The sequence below is a fragment of the Cryptomeria japonica genome, chromosome 5 (genome assembly GCF_030272615.1).
Source record: "Cryptomeria japonica chromosome 5, Sugi_1.0, whole genome shotgun sequence".
In the NCBI taxonomy this organism is placed as follows: domain Eukaryota; kingdom Viridiplantae; phylum Streptophyta; class Pinopsida; order Cupressales; family Cupressaceae; genus Cryptomeria; species Cryptomeria japonica.
The window spans coordinates 761,081,515-761,105,137 of NC_081409.1; the positions used below are offsets into that span (position 1 = coordinate 761,081,515).

The 23,623-nt window shown below is 33.9% G+C and overlaps 1 protein-coding gene across 1 annotated transcript in view; it reads left to right on the top strand.

Moving 5' to 3' along the window:
• Positions 1–3,769: 3,769 nt before the first annotated feature.
• The window catches only part of LOC131876151 (LEAF RUST 10 DISEASE-RESISTANCE LOCUS RECEPTOR-LIKE PROTEIN KINASE-like 2.4), a 39,986-nt gene continuing 20,132 nt past the window's right edge, over positions 3,770–23,623 (top strand). Inside the window, exon 1 of the mRNA XM_059220956.1 lies at positions 3,770–4,157. Within this exon, the coding sequence (XP_059076939.1) occupies positions 3,770–4,157 (388 nt within the window). The remainder of the gene's footprint in view (positions 4,158–23,623) is intronic.

Here is a 23,623-nt window from a genome sequence, read left to right on the forward strand (position 1 = left end):
AGATCCCACAGTTTAATGGGAAAAATTATGATTATTGGGCAATCACAATGAAGGCATTATTTTGTGCACAGGATTTATGGGAGTTTGCTGAAAATGGCTACCAAGAACTAGTAGATGCAACAACATATAATGCATTAACTCAAGCAGAGAAAGACTTATTGAAAGAAAATAAAAAGAAAGACTCAAAAGCCCTCTTCCTCATCTTTCAAGGAGTAAATGAAAGCATTTTTCCAAGGATTCAAGCAGCAACAAAGTCCAAGCAAGCATGGGACATTCTTCAAATAGCCTATCAAGGAATGGAAAAGGTAAAAATAGCTAAGTTGCAAATGTTAAGAAGGGATTTTGAGACCATCTACATGAAAGAATCAGATACAATAGACTCATTTTTCATTCAAATCATTGGATTGGTAAACCAAATCAGATCTCATGGTGAAAACCTTGAAGAAACAAGAGTAGTTGAAAAGGTTTTGAGAAGTTTGCCTACAAGATTTGAATCTATTGTGGTGGCCATAGAAGAGACAAAGAATCTCTCACAATTTTCAGTGGATGAGCTTCATGCTTCACTTATTTCTCATGAGCATAGACTAAGCAGGTCAACAAATTCAAATTTGGAGCATGCATTCAAGACACAAGTTTCAATCAACCATGGTAGAGGCAGGGGAAGAACAAATTTCAGAGGTAGAGGAAGAAATTCATATAGAGGTGGAAGAGGTAGCCCATCAAACTCAAGTGGAAGAGGTAGCAGCCCATCAAGCTGAAGTGGAAGAGGCAAGTATCAAACATCAACTCAAAATCAGCCCCAAAGCCAAAGGTATGACAAATCCTCAGGCCAATGTCATTATTGCAAGAAATTTGGTCATTACATAAATGAATCTAGAAAGAAGCAATATGATTCTAGACAACAAAGTGCAAATTTTACCAAGGAAAATCAAACTCAGGATAGCATGTTCATAGCTTGTCATGTTGCACAAGAAAGTGAGCAAGATATATGGTTTTTAGACTCAGGTTGTAGCAATCATATGACTGGAATTTTGGAAATGTTTTTTAGTTTGGATGAGAGTGTAAAATCAGATGTAACATTGGGGAATGACAACAAAGTTTCAGTTATGGGTAAAGGTAGTGTCAACATTCTAACCAAAATGGGGGAGAAAAAATATATTTCAGATGTCTATTTTGTTCCTGGACTAAAACATAACTTAATGAGTATAGGGCAGCTCATTCAAAAAGGGTATAGAGTCTATTTCAAGAACAAAGAATGCACAATTTTAGACAAATTTCTAAGCAATCAGCTCATAGCAAAAGTCCAAATGACAAGTAATATAATGTTTCCCCTAAGGATAAAATCAGATTTAAAGGTAGAATTTTCTCAAGAACATAACACAATGAATCCATGAGTGCATGAAGGAAAAGTTGCAATAGTCCCCCAAGTAGTTTATCAAGTTGAAATTAAAGATGAAAATTGGTTATGGCACCTAAGATTTGGGCATCTAAACTTTGGAAACTTAAACTTATCGCACAAGAAGAAAATGGTGATGGGGTTGCCACTAATAGAAAAACCGGATAGAATATGTGAAGGATGTATTCTGGGTAAACAACATAGAGAATCATTTCCAGTTGGAAAGTCAATTCGTGCAAACAAACCATTAGAGATTATTCATTCAGATTTGTGTGGACCAATGCAAACACCTTCCATTGGTGGGAGCTACTACTTCTTGACATTCATTGATGACTTCACAAGAAAAATATGGGTCTACTTTCTAAAACATAAGCATGAGATGTTTCGTTATTTTCGTCAATTCAAGGTTCTTGTTGAGAAACAAAGTGGGCACTACATCAAAGCATTGAGAACAGATAGAGGAGGTGAATATATCTCAAATTACTTCATAAGATTTTGCAAAACCCATGGAATCCACAAACAATTTACTGCAAGGTATACCCCACAACAAAAATGGTGTTGTTGAAAGGAAAAATAGAACAATAATGGAAATGGCAAGAAGCATGTTGAAGGCAAAACATTTGTCAAATGAGTATTGGGCTGAAGTAGTAGCATGTGCAGCATATATAATTAATAGATCTCCTACTAAAAGTGTTATCAATATGATTTCGAAAGAAGTATGGAGTGGAAGAAAATATAATGTTTCTCATATGAGAGTATTTGGATGTGTGGCATATGCACATGTGCCAAATGAGTTGAGAAGAAAGTTGGACAACAAAGGAGAAAAATGTATATTTGTGGGATATAGTGATGAGTCAAAGGCATACAAGTTATACAATCCAATCAGCAAAAGGGTTATAATTAGCAGAGATGTGCAGTTCATAGAAGATGAATCATGGGATGGAACTTTGGACAAAACAATCAATATTGCAGCCAACATACCACAAGAAGAAAATGAAGATTTTATATTAGCAAGTACTCCCTCAAATGTGACTCCTTCTATAGCTATTCAAGGTCAACAAAGTGGACAACAAATGACACCATCAAGTGTAAGGACAACCCCACACACTCAAGCAAATACTCCATCAAATGTGCAATTAACACCATCTTCAATTGGCAGTCTTGGTGCTGGACCATCAAGCCCACATTCAACAAATTCAAGTGACATGTCCAATCCTATATTAGCAAGCTTGAGGAGACAAAAAATTAGAAGTTTAAGGGAGATTTATGAAAAAAATGAAGGTGAAAATAATGCAGGTCGGACTTCTCTTTTTTCTTTATACTCGCATGTAGATGATCCAATTCAATTTGAAGAAGCTATTAAGGAAGAAAAATGGGTGCAAGCAATGGATGAAGAAATTGAAGCAATTGAAAAGAATGAAACATGGGAGTTAGTTAGTCTTCCACAAGGAAAAGAGGTGATAGGAGTGAAGTGAGTTTACAAAATGAAATTGAATGCAAATGGAGATGTGCAAAAATACAAGGCAAGGTTGGTGGCAAAAGGTTATTCACAACAACCTGAGGTAGACTACAATGAGACATTTTCACCGGTTGCTCTCTTAGACACCGTGCGAACAATACTAGCCATAGTAGCTCAAATTCAAGTGGGTAGTATATCAAATGGATGTGAAATGAGCTTTCTTAAATGGTATTTTAGAAGAGGAAGTCTATGTGGACCAGCCACCCGGATATGAGATTTTGGGTCATGAAAACAAGGTTTACAAGCTCAAGAAGGCGCTTTATGGACTCAAACAAGCCCCAAGAGCATGGTATAGCAGAATTGATAGTTATCTTTAACAAAATGGATTCAATAGATGCAACAGTGAGCCTACATTGTATACCAAGATGAATGAGAAAGGTGAGATCATAATTGTTTGTTTATATGTTGATGACTTGATATTCACTGGTGATCTTTCAATTGGCATGTTCAAATCAGCTATGAAGAAAGAATTTGAGGTGACTGATTTGGGTTTAATGAGATATTTTCTTGGCATTGAAGTAAGTCAAAATGATAAAGGTATTTTCATTTCACAATCTAAGTATGCAAATGATATTTTGAAGAGGTTTAATATGATGAATTGCAAATCAACACCAACACCAATAGTGACAGGTTTGAAGTTGAGTAAAAATGAAAAAAGAGCTAATGTAAATCCAACTTTGTATAAAAAACTTGTTGGTAGTCTCATATATCTAACAGCCACAAGGCCGGATATAATGTTTGGAGTTAGTCTCATTTCAAGGTTCATGGAGTCTCCAAAAGTTACACATTGGAATGCTGGAAAAAGAATTTTGAAATATGTTAGTGGAACAAAGAATTATGGACTATTTTAATCAATGTCTAATGATTTCAAGCTAATAGGATACATAGATAGTGATTGTGCTGGGAGCATAGATGATAGGAAGAGCACTTCAGGATATGCTTTTCATTTTGGATCAGGCGCAGTATCACGGGCTTCAAAGAAACAACCTATTGTTACTCTTTCATCAGCTAAAGCAGAGTATGTAGCAGCTACAGGGGCAGCGTGTCAAGCCATTTGGATGAGAAGAATGTTGAAAGAATTGAGGTATGAACAAGAAAGTGCAACAAAGATATATTATGATAATAACTCAGCTATAGCATTATCAAAAAATCCAATATTTCACAAAAGGAGCAAGCATATAGACACAAGGTATCACTTCATCAGGGAGCTGATCAACAATGGAGAAATAATTTTGGAACATTGTAAGTCAGAAGACCAATTTGCTGATATCTTCACCAAACCATTGGGAAAGGAAAGTTTTGTGCATCAACAAAACAACTTGGGTATTATAGATGGAAGTTGCAATTAAGGGGGAGTGTTGAAATTAATCTTCAACTGCCCACCTACTCCTTTGTAGACTATTGTCCATCCCTTCTACTCAACTTTACCATGCCTGTGCCTTCCTTCTTACTCCAAACATGATAGTTTTTGAATTAAAAATATTGATTGCAATCTTTTTGATGTACATACAAGACAGTAGTAAATGGACTTGAACTAAATATAATTTACTATTTAGTTTTCTTCTTCTTCTTCTAGAATTTGTAGAAGAGTCTAGAAGCTGTATTATTTTAATACAAAAGTTAATTTGTAAGAAGTATTGTAGAAGAGGTAATCCTGGGAGAGCAACACAGAAAAAACAGAGTATGAAAAATACAGAGTAGATGATGTGGCTGCAGTAACAGAAAATCAAAACTGGGGAGCTATTTTGATGCATTAGATTGGAAAGAGCAGCAACTTTGTTTTAAATTAGATTGTATATCTTTTATGTATGAATATATATGAAGTGTTCATAGCTATAAAGCTCATTTTTCTGTCTTGTCTCTATTATAGTGTATTTATAATTTGTTTTGTTTCTATATCCTCTGCCTCTCTTTCCATCACAAATTTCATTTTATTTTTATTTGATTGAATTTCGTTTAAACAAAATTCAGACTGATTAAATTTCCACAAAAAATATTTAAAATTATTTATTTCTCTATGACTTACATTTTCATCAAGTAGCGAACCGGGGTAGGAATAGAGAGGAAACTAAACTTGCGAAACGTGTTCTATGGAAGATAATGATCATTTTAGAGAAAAATAAAAAATCCAAGTTAGGAGAATTACAAGCCATATATTGCAAAGAATAGACAGCCAGTTAAAAACTTTTTTGTATATTTACCCACGCAAGATAATGACCATTTAAGAACAGCCAAAGTTTAGAGAACAAAAATCTATGAGTAAGATGAAATAAGAAAATTGTTGTGAACGATCAAAGTCTTTTCTACTTGCGTGATGGTCACGGAGTGCCCTGCAGCTTTTGTCGCACGATACATTATTGCAGTCAGAAGATATTGTCATTGCGACAAAAATAGTCCCTCTCCATAAGAGAGAATAGTGCTAGCAACCATACGCGTCCCTGTTCATATAGTATTTACTAGAATATATTTATCAATATATAAATTAGGAGTTGTATGGAAAGGAGGTGCAATGGTTATGTTAATAATCTATTTATTTTTATCAATTTTCTTAATAATTTTTTATAGTTCTTAGTGTAGTTTATATATTCTTTGTTCCTTTCAAATGGAAATATTTATACATCGATGCATTATATTTCTTTTATAAATTTATCCAATGAGTATATAGAATTATTTATTTTTAACAAGTATCCGATAGTTTGTATTTGATTTTGTAAGAATTTGTTGAAAATAGCCAAGATGAAGAGCACATTGAATAGCATGAGAGAGAGACAAATAATTTGTAAGAATGAATAGTATTCTAATCAAGAGAAAATTGAGATCAATTGGATCATTAAGAATTACATACAATGTAGATGAGCTTGTTTATAAAGGCAAGGCTGAGAGACAAAAGAGCACACAATGATGACATGTGGCTCAATGAGATGCAAGGGTAGGTAAGGGTAGGTAGGAGAAATAATAAAATATTTCACATGAGGTGGATCACTCACCAAAGGTGGAATTATCACTCCATGATAAGTGGATATGATAAAGAAATAACAATATCACACCATAAAAGGTGGAAATTCTCCTACATACACACTCCCAATGTATGCACATCTCCCTAAGTGTCTCATATGCAAACTACTATGAAATACATGTACCTAAGTAAACTTAAGTAAAGTGTAATTATATCCAAGATGAATAAATATTTACACCAACACCCTCACATAAGTGCAACCTAGAGGAATGCATTTAAGTCTACAGTGCAACTAAGCAATGCAAAATGTGTTTTGACTACAAGGCCATGTTAGGTACCCATGTGCAAATGCAAATGCAATCTACCATAAAGTGGGGAAAGAGAGAAAATCCCAATGGGAAAAAACTCCCCCCCTAAAAGAGAGATGAAAACTATACAAAGAAATCTCAAAGAGGCATGTGAAGGACAAAACCACATGTGAGGAAAATGTCCCCCCCCATATGAGAGAAGAAGAGAGACCAAGTAGCCCCCCCTCAATGTCTAAATGACACCAATGATAGAAGCTCAAAATTGAATGAAGAAACTGCTCCATGAACGTCAAACAATGTTCCTCCACTTAGGAACCAAAAAAACCAAAGATGTATCCATGAAGTCTCCCCAATCATTAAGGGAAGAGGTAGGAAAAAAACTCATGATGAATGAAGTCTCTAAAAACTGCTAAGTGTCCCCATGTCAATGTTGAAAGTTACCCCCTCCAAAGGTGGTGTACGGATCCACACTACTGAAAAAGTCACTCCAAGATCTAGTGGAGATGAATCTAGAACAATATCCAAAGACTCACATGTCTCATCTAAAGATAAAGAGACCTCCTCCAAGAGTTGTACATAAGAATCCACAATCATGTCAACCTCGAAAGAATGATCATGTAGAGAATGTACAAGAGGGTCAGAGTGTTCCCTCGTAAAAATCGAAGAAGGATCATCTTCATCAAAGAGAAGATGAATATCATCAATGATGTTTCTCAAATCTAAAATGTAAGAATCCATAAACAAACTTGCAATGTCTATCAAGTAGTAATCTCAATGAACTAAAGCTAGAAGACAAGATATACCCTGTTGCATCGAATCACAAGAAGGCAAAATTATCACAACATCCACATCATTTGGTGCAATAGGTGATGTGATATCAATAGGAGGAGATGAAATACAATGCTCAAGAATGAGGTCACATGTGAGAATCCCCAAGTTCAAGTACCCAAAGTTTTCCTCGATATCTAAATCATCACTATAAGTGTGATCATCATGTGAAGAATCATCCTCATCAATAGGAACAAAATTTGTAGAGGAATACAAGTGAGATGCATGATCAACCACCTGTGTAGCAATGATAGCTCTAGTAACCAAGTTTCTAATGATAACTGAATTAGGTGTGAACTCCCCAACTTTCCTTGTTTCCCGATGAGTGATTTGATAGATGGAAAGAAGTTTGTTTTCCAAGTGGGGTACACACAACACATCATTGAAGGAGTTATCCCTAATGGCAAAAGATACTTTCCCTGTTACATTAATGTATGTATGATTTCCCATCAAAATAGGGGGCATGTGACAAGGCTCAAATTAAGAGAACATAGACTATGAAGATGCCATATTGTAGCATCATAAAATTATGACCTTTCTATTTTCGACCGCATTTGGGTCTTTGCATTAGCGGATGAATCCCTAAGTCTGAATGGAGACCCGAGACATGCTCAAAACATCTAAAACTTGCACCCCACACTACCTTTGTATCATTGTCTATCCTGAATTAGGGTAGGATAGGGGTGTGGTGGCCCTATCCCAACCCTATTTTGGGCCCCCTTTGAGAAAACCTTGCATTGGGCTTGTCAATTGTGAGCGGGAAAATGTTTTCCTATATCAGTCTAGGACAAAAAATTGGCTAAATACCCCTAATTGGCAAGTATGTAAGGAGCACTTCCCTTCCTATTTGCATACGTTCAATAAGTTCAACAAAATCATTAATTTCATAAGCAAAGCAACGATGAGAGACAACAAGTTCATCATAAAGAAAAAGAAAGCATTCAAGCATCCATTGAGCATTTCAAGTCTCCTTTCAAGCCTAGGTGTTGCATTCAAGTCAATGATTCACCATTTGAAGAGGAGATCTCCATCAACATTCACAACATTCTATTCCACATATCCTTTCAAGCATTTCTATCTTTATCAAAAACATTTCAATTGCATCCTCTCTTGAGGTGGATTTTACTTTAGATATTTCCTTTCATTTACTTGCAAGTATTTTCAATCACTTGGTTAATTCCAAAATAGGGTTTGACCTGAAGGTAAATCCCCAATACAAACAACATTTTCCTCTCTTTGCTATGTGAAGATTGCAGGTGCACGACTGTAATTGTAGGTTTAGGCTTCATTTTTAGAGACAAAAAACCCCTTTTCGGTGCTCGGATTTTTTGGAGGTCTAGGTGCAACTTCAACCTGGTCTCGACAACTTTTGCTCAAATTTACAAGGAACTTTGTCTCGACATTTTACTACTAATTTCAGGTGCACAACTTCATCCGACATCTCTATATCAAGATATAATTGCTTCTTTGTCATCTCTACACTTGTCTCAATTTGCTTAATTCAACTTTTGTATTTTAAAAGAGGGTAAATTTACTTTTCAAATACACTTTAAATCCCCTACAATTCACTTAGCATTCAATCTCTTTCCATTGGGATTGGATCTAGTGAATTCAACCCCCTCTTTTAAATGTGAGGTGCGTGAGAAGTTGAAGGGAATCCTTTGTGAAACTTGCATCCCTCTTTTGAGGGGAGTAAAAATTTCCACTTGATCTCCCCTCATCACTTTTCACCACATTACATTTTTGGTGAACCCAACATGATTACATGCTTGACATTGAGAATTATTGTATATTTTTTATTTACAAGTTTAATTTTCTTGTAAAACTTAGTGGTTAATTCATTCAAAACCCTGGTTCTTAAAATTGAAATTGAACATGTGTTTTGCAAAAACTACTATCTATTGTCTTAGATCTGAAAATTTCTTTCATTGTCTTGTTTAATTTGCAAATCAAATTGTAACACCCCACCTATAGATGGTCAGAGATATTTCATTTTGATGACTAATTTGAGATGCTTTTATCAATACTTTCATTATGGACATTTATTTATGATATGGTCTTGATTGTGGCCATGTCAAATATGTGGAATATTCTAATTGTGCATCTGAATGCTATATACTTAAGCGAAACTTGGAAATAAAATATGACTTAGTTTATATTTAGCAATAACCTAAAATTAGAAAGTGTTCAAATGGTTAGAATGTTGTAGTTGTACCTACTATGAGTAAAGTGAATGGAAACATATTATGCTCTAATGATTATGCATTACTTTTCATGTTACATAATAGAATTGACCATTGTGGAGATTGTGTGGACCTCAGATCTTATGAAAAACAAAAAGGGGAGAAAAGAAAATGAAAAGCTAATGTTAGCTCAAGTGAATTGTGTGTAGATCTATGACTCATGTCAGCCAGCTTGCCAATGAAGTCCTACCAATATGCTCACATGATCAAGTTGTAAAGGTATGATCAACAATTATGTATCTTTGCTATATTTCATATTCATATATTGGTATAAAGATAAGCATATGCTTTTTATGAAGGTATACCCTATCATATACCATCTTTTATGCTCTACTTAGAATCATCAAATCTAAACATTCTTTTAAAATTGATCTAAGTAAATAATTTGAGACTTTCTACTACATGAGAATACATCTTCATGATAAACATATTTGATTAGAATCTATATGCATTTAAAAATAATTTGGTTACCTGTTAAACATATCTAAATGACAAGTACATATGAACATAAATAGAAAGCATGCTGTTTTTATTTTCTTATATGATCCTAAAATGGGGTGGTTGATGTAGGTTGTGTTTTCTCAAGTAGGATATCATAATATAAATATAAGGCACTAATCATACTTCATGTCATTCAAAACATAACATGTTAGGGAAGCGCATAGAGCCATATTAGAGTTTTTTAATACCTATTTCTTAGATATAATTATATTTTTGTACCACCTTTTATTATCCTTTGTTACAATTTGATCAAACTCATGCATACTTATGAATTTTAATTTTATTTTAGTAAAGATAAAAGCTAGCAATGTTAACATAGTGAATCAATGAATGCTACAATTCTATTTTCCTTGGTGATAGAAGTAGGTCAAATAGAAATCATTTCTATTGCAATTAGCATAATTAAATAGATTAATTTAGAGTTAATATTATCTACTCAATGTGTTTATACATAATAAAGTTAGAGTTTATAATTCAAATACTTTTAGCATTTAAATATTAAGTAGCCAAGTCGTAAGCATGAAGCGAAACAGTGAGTAACCTGTGGTTAATGCAAATCATGTACAGACCATTATGATAGCATAAGTCGAGGGGGATGTACATCAATTAGGATCGTGACCTCTTTGTCTTCCACGCCTTACAATGGAAATTGGAAGAGGGATTGTGAACGATCAAAGTCTTTTCTACTTGCGTCATCACTATATGTTTTATGTAATTAAATGTTTCTATGTGAGGATTTTGCCTATACAATATACAGTGGACACAGGGTAAATTTAATTTTTTCGCCTACACTCTTCTAGGTTGCCTTAATAGATGACCATAATTCGCCTATAGGCATGTGAAGATTTGTTAGCCAGGAGGACCCAATTCGCCAGGAATTTTGCCGATGTGTGTCTCCCTTCACTCCAACTTTTGCCAACTATATTGTATTTGCCAATTATTTGGATGACCCATAATCACCTCGAAAATTACATAAGTCATGTTATAGTTACGCGAGATTCGCCAAATATTTGTATACCATATAAAATTCCCGTGGAATTTGCCATATAAGGATTGGTATAAATACATGCAAAGATCAGATCTATCTCAACACAATCTAGTGGGTTCTAGGCTCTGAATTCTGATCAATACCGAAGTTTCAGACCAAGGAAAATCATTGTTGTTGGCTCCAATGGCAACTGATAGTGACCTAAAGGTGAGCGATCATATTTTTGAAGTGTTATAATATTATTCTAAATTTAACTATTTTTGTTTGCACTGTTGAGTTCATTTTTATTCAGTGGCAACCCGTCAGTGCCAAGCGGTCAGCGGGGACATTCAGACCTCAGACATCTAGATTGTAGGTCATAGGGCCAATGAAATAATCTAGTGGGTTCTAGGCTCTGAATTCTGATCAATAACGAAGTTTCAGACCAAGGAAAATCATTGTTGTTGGCTCCAATGGCGACTGCTAGTGACCTAAAGGTGAGCGATCATATTTTTGAAGTGTTATAATATTATTCTAAATTTAACTATTTTTGTTTGCACTGTTGAGTTCATTTTTATTCAGTGGCAACTCATCAGTGCCAAGTGGTCAGCGGGGACATTCAAACCTCAGACATCTAGATTGTAGGTCGTAGGGCCAATGAAACATATATTATACTTTATAGTCTATTATTGCTTCTTCAACAAATTGATATTTTTTTTGCAGCCTTTATTTCATTGGAGATGTCGAACAGGAAGAAGGGTAGGAAACCTGAATGTGGGGAAGGCCATGAGAGGCCAACAAAAAGAAGAACGTTGTCTTCATACTTTGGCTTTGGAAAAAATTGTGGTGAAAATCAGGAAGGTACATCATCACAAGTGCAAGTACAAAATTCGCAACCTACACTGCATGTTGAAGATGGCGGAAAACCTAATATCTCAGATCAGGATGATCTTGAAGAATATTATCTAGTAGATGGCCAAGTTAGCTGGAATGATATAATCGACTCGGGTGATAATGCCATTAATGATAATGCATGGAAGGGGAAAAGAAAAGCCAGATCAAAAAAGGATGAACCACAATCAAATAAGGATCGGGAGTGGGATATATCAGTGAGGAATTTTCAAATTAATTGGGCATCAAAGTATCCATTCATTGAACCAGTGGATAATCCAATTGAAGGCGAGCCTCCAATATAATGCAGGTGTAAGATTTGCACTTGGAAACATAACAAGGAAACTAGGTTGCAACTAAAATTTGACACCATAGAAAAACATATGGGTAAAGTTTATGAAAAAGGAATCATAGATGGAGTTAAAAAATCAGTGATAAGATGGAAAACAAAGGAGGAATGTAAGCATGTGAGGAATGCCAAAGAGTATTATTTTCATGAGAAAATATAGACGAAGCTTGTTGAAGTTAAAGGTTCTATTGAAACTAGTTTTGGAAAAGCAATGCAAATAGAACAACTGGGAAAAGTTGTTTAGTTAAGTGTTGTTTTTTATATTTTGAGTAGAGGGCATGCTATGACAAATTTCCCATCAATTAGTGGTTTATTAAACTTTTTGAAAGTTCCTAACTATCCTAATAGACACTAGTCAGTAAATAGTGGATGAGAATGGGCAAGTTGTCTTGCTGAGGTTGAAAAAGAAGATGTAAAGGAAGAAATAAGAGAGTCAAACTTTATTGCATTTTCTTTAGATGAAGTTACGGCAATAGACAATACTTCATGGGTATGCATGCATGTTTATACTGTAAAGAATCATGCCCTCCAACCTCATCAACTATCCATTGCTAAAATGAAGGAGAGTGCGACAACGGAAAATTTATTTCAACTAGTAAAGAAAAGTTTAATTGAATATGGAGGTATGGATGACATGATGGTTGCCAAAAAAATGGTGTGTGTTGGAGTAGATAAAGCTTTAGTAATGCAAGGTCACAAGAACGGTCTCTGTACAAAGATTGAAACTTCATTTGCATCATACATTACTGCAATTCACTGCATGACTCACAGAATGAATCTAGCTTTTGGAATTGTGAGCAAGTATGCTTTGGTAAAAAAATTTAAAATTTTAATCAGAGAGCTCTACTCCCACTTCTCTCAAAGTCCCAAGTGATTTATGGAATTTCAACACTTTGCTGATGAAATAACTGATGGGGATAAGCTTCTCAAGGATAATAATACTAGATGGATCTCTTTGGATGGTCTAGCGCATCAAGCTTTTTCAGAATATCTATCCTTGATTGGACTATTTCATAGAAATCGCGATGAATCAGAGAAACCTAAATTTCTTGACCTTCTTCGAAGGTTAAGTAATCTAGAGACACTCTTAACTTTAGCAACTCTTTTGCCCATGCTAGAGAAAATGAGGAATATTATGAAGGTTGCCCAAAAAAGAGCTCTGTATATTGCAGAATATGCTACGCTGCGTAAGACGACATGCATGACCCTCGACAATCTCTATTGAAATCAACCAACACTATCTAATGAAAAATTTGTTAAGTGGCAGACACTCATGGATTTGAACAATCCTGATAACTTTTTATAAACTGGTGCAAACAGGGGGGTATGTTCTAATGTACTGGGAGTTGAGATACCAATGCACTTCTATGCCATAGTCAACCCCAAGGAACCAGGAAAGCGTCCCAGGAAGCAACTAGCAAGAGTTAAAAGGGAAGATTTTGACAAGATTGTTGAGACTTTAACTAATCTGTGAAGAAAATTGCCTATGATCTTTCCTCACAAATTAGAAGCAGATTCCCTCTTGACAACCTACTCAAAGCTATCTCTATTGTGTTTCCTCAATATTGGAGCTCCAACAGTGCAGCTAATTTTTGAAGTAAGCTACTGACTTTCATAAAATAATTTTGCATATCTAGAGATTTGAATGGAGTAACTATAAATGGAATATTAGACGAAACTCATCTTTGAGAGAAATCATCTTGTTTTGAATACACTATGAGAGAACAATATGGCACAATGGAGAACCACCATGAAGAGGGATCAGTAACAAGACTTTGGAAATATATAGCTAAGAATGTAGTGTTGCGTGATTCAATGCCACAATATTTGAAGCTTGCTGATTTATGTCTGATGCTCTGCAAAAAGGATTAGAAAATCTATTTGATGGCAACACACACAAGAGCACAAGAAACAAACATTAGTGTTAGCAACAAAAGATTATCCTAAACAGGCATATCAAGAGAGATATTAAGCATGAAATAGAAAGCATATAAACATAGAATAAAATAGCTAATCAAGATGCTCATAGTTGCTCCTCCCTTGTTCCTCTCCTCTCCAAGTCCCAAATGAGTGTATCTCTCAGCTTTTAGCACTAGCCATGGATGCCATATGGAGATTCAAGATGGTTGAATATGATAAGCAAATACTATGCAAGAGTAGATAGTGATGCTATGAAAAAGCTCTATGCTAATGCCAGTATAACAACAATACTCTAAATGCTTTTTTTTTCTTGAGGAGAAGGGTTCTATTTATAGAAGAAATGGGGAAATGAAGGGTTAAGATTGAATGGTTTAATCAAGGGCCAAGTTTGAAAGTTGGGGATCCATGTGCACAATTGGCACCAATAAAATGGTGACAAGTGTCAACATAGGATTGGGTTGAGAGAAGAGGTTGGAGGCATTAAAGGCCTGAGAAGACCTCATGGTTATCTAGAGGCTAAGGGTCAAGTCCAAATTAAGATTACCCACTGGATTAAGAGTTAATCCAAGGATAAACCTTTGTGCAAATGTTTAAGAGATAATCATGGTCAAAGCATTAATGGCCTGATGAGACCTTTGGGTTGGGCAGAGGTTGAGTCAAAACAAATGTTTTAACCATGTGGGAGGGTTTGAGGTAACCATTAATGGTTATTGGAGACTTTGGGGATTAAGTGGTTGAAGGTTGAAAGCCTTCAATGGTTATCAAAGACTTTGAGCCATTTAGTGGTTGAAGGTTGAAAGCCTTTAATGGTTATCAAAGACTTTGAGGGTTTGAGAAGTGACTTCCCTTTTGCTTAGGAATGTGACAAAGTTTAGAGAAGGGGTTAGGTTATTTAGAAGTGATTAGAAAATTCTAGAAGGGGTTTAGGCATGCAAGTGGATTTTGTAGGAAAATGCAAGTGGGAGAAATTTTTGTATTTTCAATTAAAATAAAATCATTTATTTCAATTAAATGGTGTAATTTGCATTTGGATAAATATTCAAATAAATATTAATTTATTTAAATGAGAAAAATGAAGATAAAGCATTAAAATGCTTGAAGACTTTGAGGGAAACCATTAAAGGCTTGAAGACTTTAAGGAAAACCATTAAAGTCTTAAGAAGACTATAGAAGGAAGCCATCAAGTTTGAAGACTTTAAAGCCATCAAGTTTGAATACTTTAAGGGAAACCATTAAAGGTTTCAAGTGGGTGAGGATAAATAGGATTTTAAATAAATAATTTATTTAAAATAGTTGTGCAACTTGCTTTTGTAGGAAAATACAAGTGGGTGGAGGATAAAGGTGATTTAAATAAATTATTTATTTAAAATAATTGTGCAACTTGCATTTGTAGGAAAATGCAAGTGGGTAGAGGATAAAGGTGATTTAAATAAATGTTAATTTATTTAAATGTGAGAGGTGGGATTTTGGGGGATTTAAATAAATATTAATTTATTTAAATGTGAGAGAATATTTAATTAAATAAATATGATTTATTTATTTAATTAATGGTCTGAATTTGGTTAAGTGAATTAAATCAAATAAATTGAATAATTTATTTAATTAATAGGAAAAGAGGGTTAAGATGAATTAATTAAATATATTAATTTAATTAATTATTGATTGATGGTTAAATAATCAAATAAATACTAAATATTCATTTAATTAAGTGGACAAATTTATGTGACTACAATGTCTTACCATGATATTGGGTTTGGTGGAAGATGAGAGAGTTTTTAGTTCTTTGGGGTTCCTAAAATCAATGCTAAGAAACAAACTAGACAAAAATTTGGAAAATTGTGTGAGGCTCTATACATCTAGGTATGATGTCCACACTTTTCCTTATGATAGGGCACTGAAAATTTGGAGGTCCAAATGTGAAAGAATAGGTTTGGGCAACACTTCAAAACAAAGTATCAGTGGGACTATTGACTCATGTACTGAACCTACTGGTAGCCTTGAGATGCAGTTCAATCAAGGTATGCAGACTCAGAGTGAAGAAACCACATACAAGAATCAAGAAAGCTCTAAATTTGATGAGGATGAATGGAAACTATAAGAGATTGGTATTTATTAATCTTATTACTGTATCTCATCATTCATATTACAAAATCATATTATTATGGTTGATAACTTGATGATATTTTATGAGTCTATTAACTTTTTCAAATTAGAATTTAATATTGATTTGTAATTGTATTTTTCAACTTTCTATTTCTAGATTTAAAATATCATAATAAAAGACCATAATGTGTTTATTGATACAGAGATGTTTATTTAGACATGTTTGAAAAATTAGATTTTCATTAATTCTTTCAAAATATAGCCATATGATATAATTCATTCAATAGTAATACACCAAACTGTGTGATTCTCCATGCAAAAGTCAATACAAAGTTTTAGAACCCTTTGCAAATGACCCTGAATTCCCTTTTATAGAAACAAGGCAGCAGCAACAGCTTTAGGTCGAATTGCAACATGTGAATACTCAACATGAAAATCACAAACTCAACACAAATTTACATGGCCATCACAGGTCGGATTAGCAATTTAACAACTGCTACATGTCTGATGTCTCCTATTCAAAAAATAGAGTTCGAAATTAAATATTAATTCAAGCCATGACAAATTAAATATAGATAATAGTAGTGCGCAAAACCTAGTAATAAAAAATAGAGGAATGCAGAAATGTTAAAGCTTGGGAGAATTTTAGGATACAAATTTACAAGTTGAAGTTTTGCACTATGCATCATAGATTCATAGGCTGGATTAGCAATTTAGCAATAGCGAGTGTTGGTTTTTTCCTATTCATAAAATAGAGTTATTTCAAGCGATGCCAAGTTCCAAACACAAAAAACATAAAACCTTGAAATTAAGAGTAAAAGAAGAAAACTGTGCAATACATACTATGATTCTTAAGATTTTTGTGCTAGTTTTTTTAGGGTGCTCCAATCTTCATCTGATGGAAGGTCAATATTCTATAAACTATGGAAAGTCAACTGCAACTTCATCAACAATCCATATTTAAAAGAGTGACTTGACATCACTGTTTCACCCAATAAAACATTCAAAGTTGTAAATGGTTGGATGAATTCCAGAAAGCTTTGGGGAGTTGTGTCCTTAGGAAGCAAGTCTAAATCAGACTTCAGATTTATCTCCATGCTTGTTTTTAAGCTTCTTTTCCAATGAATTTATTTGATGGGTCAACGGTCTTAGGAAAACCAAGTTTAATCAAATTAGTTTTCTTTTCTTGCAGCTTCAATATCTTTTTGCCACATTTATCCATAACTTCTGATGTTTCCCTTAGTTTCTAACATTTTTGAAGGATAGATGATGTCTTAACTATGGCATCAATGCGGCTCTTAATTCCCTTGGATTCCAAGTAGATGTCACTGGTACTGTAGACTACTTGCAAAATCTATTTTTCCATAGCCTCTTTTGAATAAACATGTATGCTCTTCTCAAAGTGCCCTTTTATTTTCATATAAATTAATCTCAGACTTTCATTCAATTCAAACCATTCACAGAACTTGTCACTCCTCTGCATTATTTGCCACCAAATGTTTTTTTGTATATACTTCATTGTATTTTTCATATTATCTTTCAATCTATCCTCCAAAGTTTTAATTTTATCATTTGCATTGTGCATGTCTTCTTTCATTTGTGCACATTTTTTTCTTCCTCTACTTCCTCTTGCAAATGTTTTGCTTTTTCCTTTTCATGATCTAATAGGCCCTGTATTTTTCTTATTTCGATAGCAACAGACTCATAACTTTTGTATAATTTTTGAAATCTGGCTCTTTACTCATCAATTTCTACTACAGAGCCTGATTTTTTTATCCTTTTACGTAAATCATTGCACTTGTTATCTGCTCCTTTCCTCTTTGATTTTTTGTTTGCCAGGTCTACCTGTAACTTTTCTATTTGTTTCTCCAGTTTATTTATTTTTCTCTCCACCTTTAGCAGTGAAGTGTAGATGACTTCATTGGTCCTTTTTGCACACTAATTTTATCCACATTTTGTACTTTGGAAAAATCCATTTGGAGGGTGCTAACTTGAAATTCAGAGGGATCTATCTGATTGTGTGGTGGATTTTTATCTTTAGTTGGGGGCATAACAACCATGAAATCCATTATATCTTTGTGTGGGTCATATGTTGGAAATACCCTGTTCCTTGCAGGTTGTTCATCTAAAACTTCAGTTAGGGCAACCCTATGAAATGCTCTCTTTTTTTCTTTATTTGCATTTGTTGTGTGTTCAAATTTTTTATAGTAATCACGCAATTGAAAATCTGGGCTTGGTGAAGCAATTGAATGTTTGAAAGGTGACATAGGAATAATAGAGGCTCCGGTTCCACTTATGCCTATGGTTTTAACTAATGCATTACTAGGATTACCAACAACCATTCTTGATCCTGTCCCACTGACACTTTCATGTGTATTTTTCATTATCTTTTGAGGTGTGTGATCTGAAGCTACAAATGATTGATTTGTAGTGTAGTGGCACTTGATATAAGATTCTGAATAGTATGAGTATCTACCACTAGTGCCCTCTTGCGAGAGATATTTTGTTGTTGCCCTTGTCCAACACCAAGATAACTAGTATCAATAGTAGTACCCATTCCAACCCCACCAATCATAGTGGCACTTGACTTAACACTAATAGGAATACTATCCCCAAATTCCCCACCAGTGGCAGTGGAAGTTGATTCACCACCAATGGGAATACCTTGATGTGGTGGTGGTTGTGGATTTGAACCTGAAACAAATGCAGGTGGACCCTGAAGGTAATGAGTAGTACCTTTCTATGATAAATTTGAAGAATCAAATCCAATGACTGGTTTAACAAGAGCTTTTGATTTTGAATCTGATGGAAGCTATACCTCAAGTGGATACCAAATGCCTTTTCCTCTGGGACCTAGACCACCACCTACAAAACCCATTTTTTCCACAATGTTTGCCCCTTTTCTATATTTTTCTTCAATGGACTCATTGACTCCACCTAATATTTTAGGGATTGTAGTAGTTGTTGGAGTGGGCTCAACCTCATATGCATCATCATCTTCACTCATGCCATATGTTGTTGTGGGATGCTTCATATTCCACAATTTGCTAAACTCTTCATCCTTGTCGATGGTCTTAAATTCTACACTGGTCTTTGGTTCACCGAGATTCTTCCTCACAGTCCAAAAATTATCTTTTTTGGTTTGAGTCCATTAACTCTCTTTACATTCTTGCAGAATTGATTTGGGAACAGATTTGTTAGATGGATTAGTAGATTTTTGGTAGAAATTGTAGGACCTCCTACTTTGGATGCCCTAACCCTCCTTTGTTGTTCTCTGTGTGTGCAATGCCATAATTTGTGATGACATTTCTTCTATTGAAATGTTATTGCCAGCGGTAATTTTCTCCATCTCTTTTTTACCTCATTCTAGGATTCCATGTTCTAATCTTTTCTAGCAATGGTTTACTTTCATGTTGACATAACACTAAAGAGTTCCCATTTTTCTTAAGCCTCGATTGAACTACACTGATTGGATCATACTGCCAGAGACCCTCATCACCAAAGCTAAAAGCTATTAAAAAATCATTTGCCACATTGAATGCTTTTCTCTCAAATGTGAACCCTCCACATGAGAAAGGCAAGGAAGGAAATATGCTCTTCTTTTGCTGACCATGGAAGTGCCTATCTATTCTCTCCAACTACCATACATATTCAAATGCAAATACCCTCTTTGTCACATGTATTGGAAGTTTGTATGGTTTTATTGTTGATCTGTAAAACCTTAACACAGTATATTCTTCCATGAAGAACTAGTCACCCAATTCTATTTGACTTTTGAGTTGAATACAATCTCTACAAGACATAGGCAATCTAGGCATTGGAGTGCTTGTAATTTCATTATACATTGGTGCCAAAAAGAAGTCTACAAAATGGTTGTAGTTCTTTATGTTATCATGCATCCTTATCTTTGGTGTCCATTCATATATTGGACACTCTGTTTTGTTTCGAGTCTTCTCATCAATCTTATAGTTCACAATTTGAAGATTGTTGGTCTCGAATATTGCACGATACTTTGATAGAAGGAGATAGCACAAGTAGGATGAGAACCTAAATGTCTTAAAGGAACCTTTTGTGATCATTAGTAATTGTTTTTCCATGGATTGAACAATGTGCTCAACAAAATTATATCTTATTGGCTGACCTACACAATGGATACTATAAATCATTCAAGAAGGCTTGCACCCACTTCCCTATCATTTTCCAATCCTAGGAAAAATGATAGCAAGGAAATAGTATGCCCAACCCATGGAACAAAAATTTTAGAATCATAAGGAGGCTTATGATTCTGATCCAGTAGAGTACCACACTTTATTAGAGATTTGATAAATGAATCTCTGCAACTTGGATCGAGACTCTCATAATTCTCTGCCAGCTTTCCTAGGTCAATTTGGATGTTTGATTTTTGTGCTTCAAACCCTAGGTTCAACAAACAAGCAATTTCTCCCACGTTTATGGATAGAATTTCCTTTTTTGTATTTTAATTGACAAATGCTTTTTTATCTTCATCATAATTTTTGGCGCAGACCATGAAAAAATTATAGCAAGGGAATACTTTAGGTAGCACCTTGCTTCCCAATCTAGCATCCCATGATGTGATTTTATTTGTTCTTTGTTTTAACATTGTGTTGAATACAATAAATTTTGCCCTGGTTGGATTTTCTACCTTACTAGACAATGCATATCTAATATCTATGATACACTTTTCACCATGGATAGAAGGGTCATAAATATTATGGTATTCATTAGTGAAACCTGGTGTTTTAACCAGTTCGATTAGGTACATTTTTTTTCACTTGGCTTCCTGTTGAACTACTGCTTCCCTTTTTCCCCATCATTGTTATTGTTAATAATTCAGAATAATGCTAGATACAAACCTAAAAATGATAACCCTCAAATTAGATCACGAGATTAAAAAAAGTAAAAAAGGCGAGATGTTTGATTTTACCCGAAATTTCTATTTCACTAGATTGGCGCAGATAGTCTCTGTTGCAACTTGCATTCCTCAATCTAGTAGCTATTTCTAAATCTCCCTCGATTTATTGGTTTGTCCATGAAATGAAATATGATTATGATCTATGAGCCACTTATTTTGAAAACTCTGAAAAGCACAAAAGTAATACCAAAAGGGAAAAATATCTATAATCATGTTGTAATTTTATTAATTATTATTAGTATCTATTCATCGCCGAAGGAGAAAACATTCATTAATTCAGTCTAAATTATGAGGACATTAAATGTAAAATGTTCAATTCTGGATGAAGTTCTCGCAAATGTGTTCACTTCCCACATTCGGGACGAAATCCACCCTAAGCCATTGATTTGTGCTCATCCAATAGATGATGGTAGCTATTGTTAGTTGTTGTGAGTCCCATGACTTTTTCCATTTTTTGGGCACGTCACTACACTTGAGTCACTTTTTCGGACTATTTTTTAAGTCTTTTTAGTCCTTCAATTTCCTCCCCAAATAGAGCTTTATCGACATAATTATATTTAATTAAATGTTAAACATTCAATTTTGGGTGAAGTTCTCACAAATGTGTTCACTTCCCACATTCGGGCTGAAATCCACCCTAAGTCGTTGATCTGTGCTCATCCAACAAACGATGGTATTTGTTGTCAGTTGTCGTGGGTCCCATGAATTTTGCCATTTTTCGGGCACGTCACCACACTCGAGTCACTTTTTCGGAATTTTTTTTAAGTCTCTTTAATCCATCAACTTTAGCCCGAAATATAGCTTTATAGACTTAATTATATTTTATTTAATGTAAAACATTCAATTTCAGGCGAAGTTCTCACAAATGTGTTCACTTCCCACATTCGGAATGAAATCCACACTAAGTCGTTGATCTGTGCTCATCCAACGGACGATGGTATCTGTTGTAAGTTGTCATAGTCCCATGACTTTTGCCATTTTTCGGGCACGTCACCACACTTGAGTCACTTTTTGGGATTATTTTTTAAGTCTATTTAATCATTTTAAACTTTCACCTGAAAAAGAGCTTTATAGACTTAATTATATTTAATTAAATTTAAAATGTTCAATTCTGGGTGAAGTTTTCACAAATGTGTTCACTTCCCACATTCGAGCCGAAATCCACCCTAAGTCATTGATCTATGCTCATCCAACGGACGATGGTACCTATTGTCAGATGTAGTGGGTCCCCAAATAAGAGACATTTAAAGATGTGCAATATTTTGAGATAACTATTAAATATAATGTTAATATTATTTGCCAAAATATGAAATTCAAAAAAAGTATAGAACATGAAACTTAGTTTCTAGAATAAAAAAAATAACTGAATAAAAATATAAATTTTGATATACAATTTGAAAGGTAAAAGTTTAATATTAAAAAGAAAACATTCAATATTAAATCTAAAATATTAATTTAAAGTTTAACAAAATTCTTTAAAAATATGTTTACGATATATAATTTTAAAAGATAGTTTAAAAAATATATAAAAGTTCAACATAAATTTAGTGTAATATAAATGTAATTAACATAATTTAATAAATAAATAAAGACTGAAAATATATATAGAAGTTGAACATAAATTTATTTTAATATAATTTTAATTTAATTTAGTTCAAATTAATTTAATAAACAAATAAAGACTTTAAAAAAATTATATGATTGTATTTACAACAAAGTTTATAGCCTTTATGAAAAATCCAGCCTAAGCAATTGATCTAATTGAGTCTATAATCTTGAATTTTCTTCTAGTGACCTTGGCCTTGAGTCTAATAATGTGGTGAATCTTATTGATAAACTTGCACCTCCTAAGGACCTATGCAATATGCATTATCTTTGATCCTAGTGAGACTATTGAAACACCCGATGGCCCACTATAAGTCTATATATCACTTGCAAAGATCAAAGATATACTCTCACGAGGGGTTCTCATTGATGATTGATCCAACATGTATGGTGAATGTAATAACTTAAGAATATCTTTATACTTTACAATTACATGAAGTAACATATTGATATGATAAATTTGATTTAGTGGTTAAGATATTTGATGGTTTCTCTTGTCCTACTATAGGTTGTATTACTCTTCCCGTTAAGGTTGGTACTAAGTGCTTAGGTGTCATTTTTGCAATCATTCCTAAATCCTACATCAGATCAATTTTGTGTGAAGTTGGGACATCCTTGCCCTTGGTTCTCTTCCATGAAAGCGATCCCATCTAACCTTCATAAATGTCTCAAATTTCTTCATTATGACAAAATCTTAACTATAAATCATAGCATGTACCCAATACCAACCCATGCATGCACTAGTTCAAAACTTCAACAACAAGTCATTTGGACTTTTAATTCACTTGTTTTTCACAAGATAAACAACTTCTTTTTTTATATTTATAAAATTATAATCAACCATAATCAATGTACAAATAAATAATGGAACAAACTGATTTTTTTTTATATGTTAAGTATAGAGGAAGAAGCATTACATAAAAAGGATCACATTATTAAATATATTTCCATTGTTTAATGAAATATTGAAATAACGTACTCATAGAAAAAAAGCATTTGAAAAACTTTCTTTAATAAACATGAAATAGAAAGCATTTCTATATCCATAAGAAGCAAACTGAAGCAAACTGGAATTTAAAAAATTATCATTAATATTAATGCTTT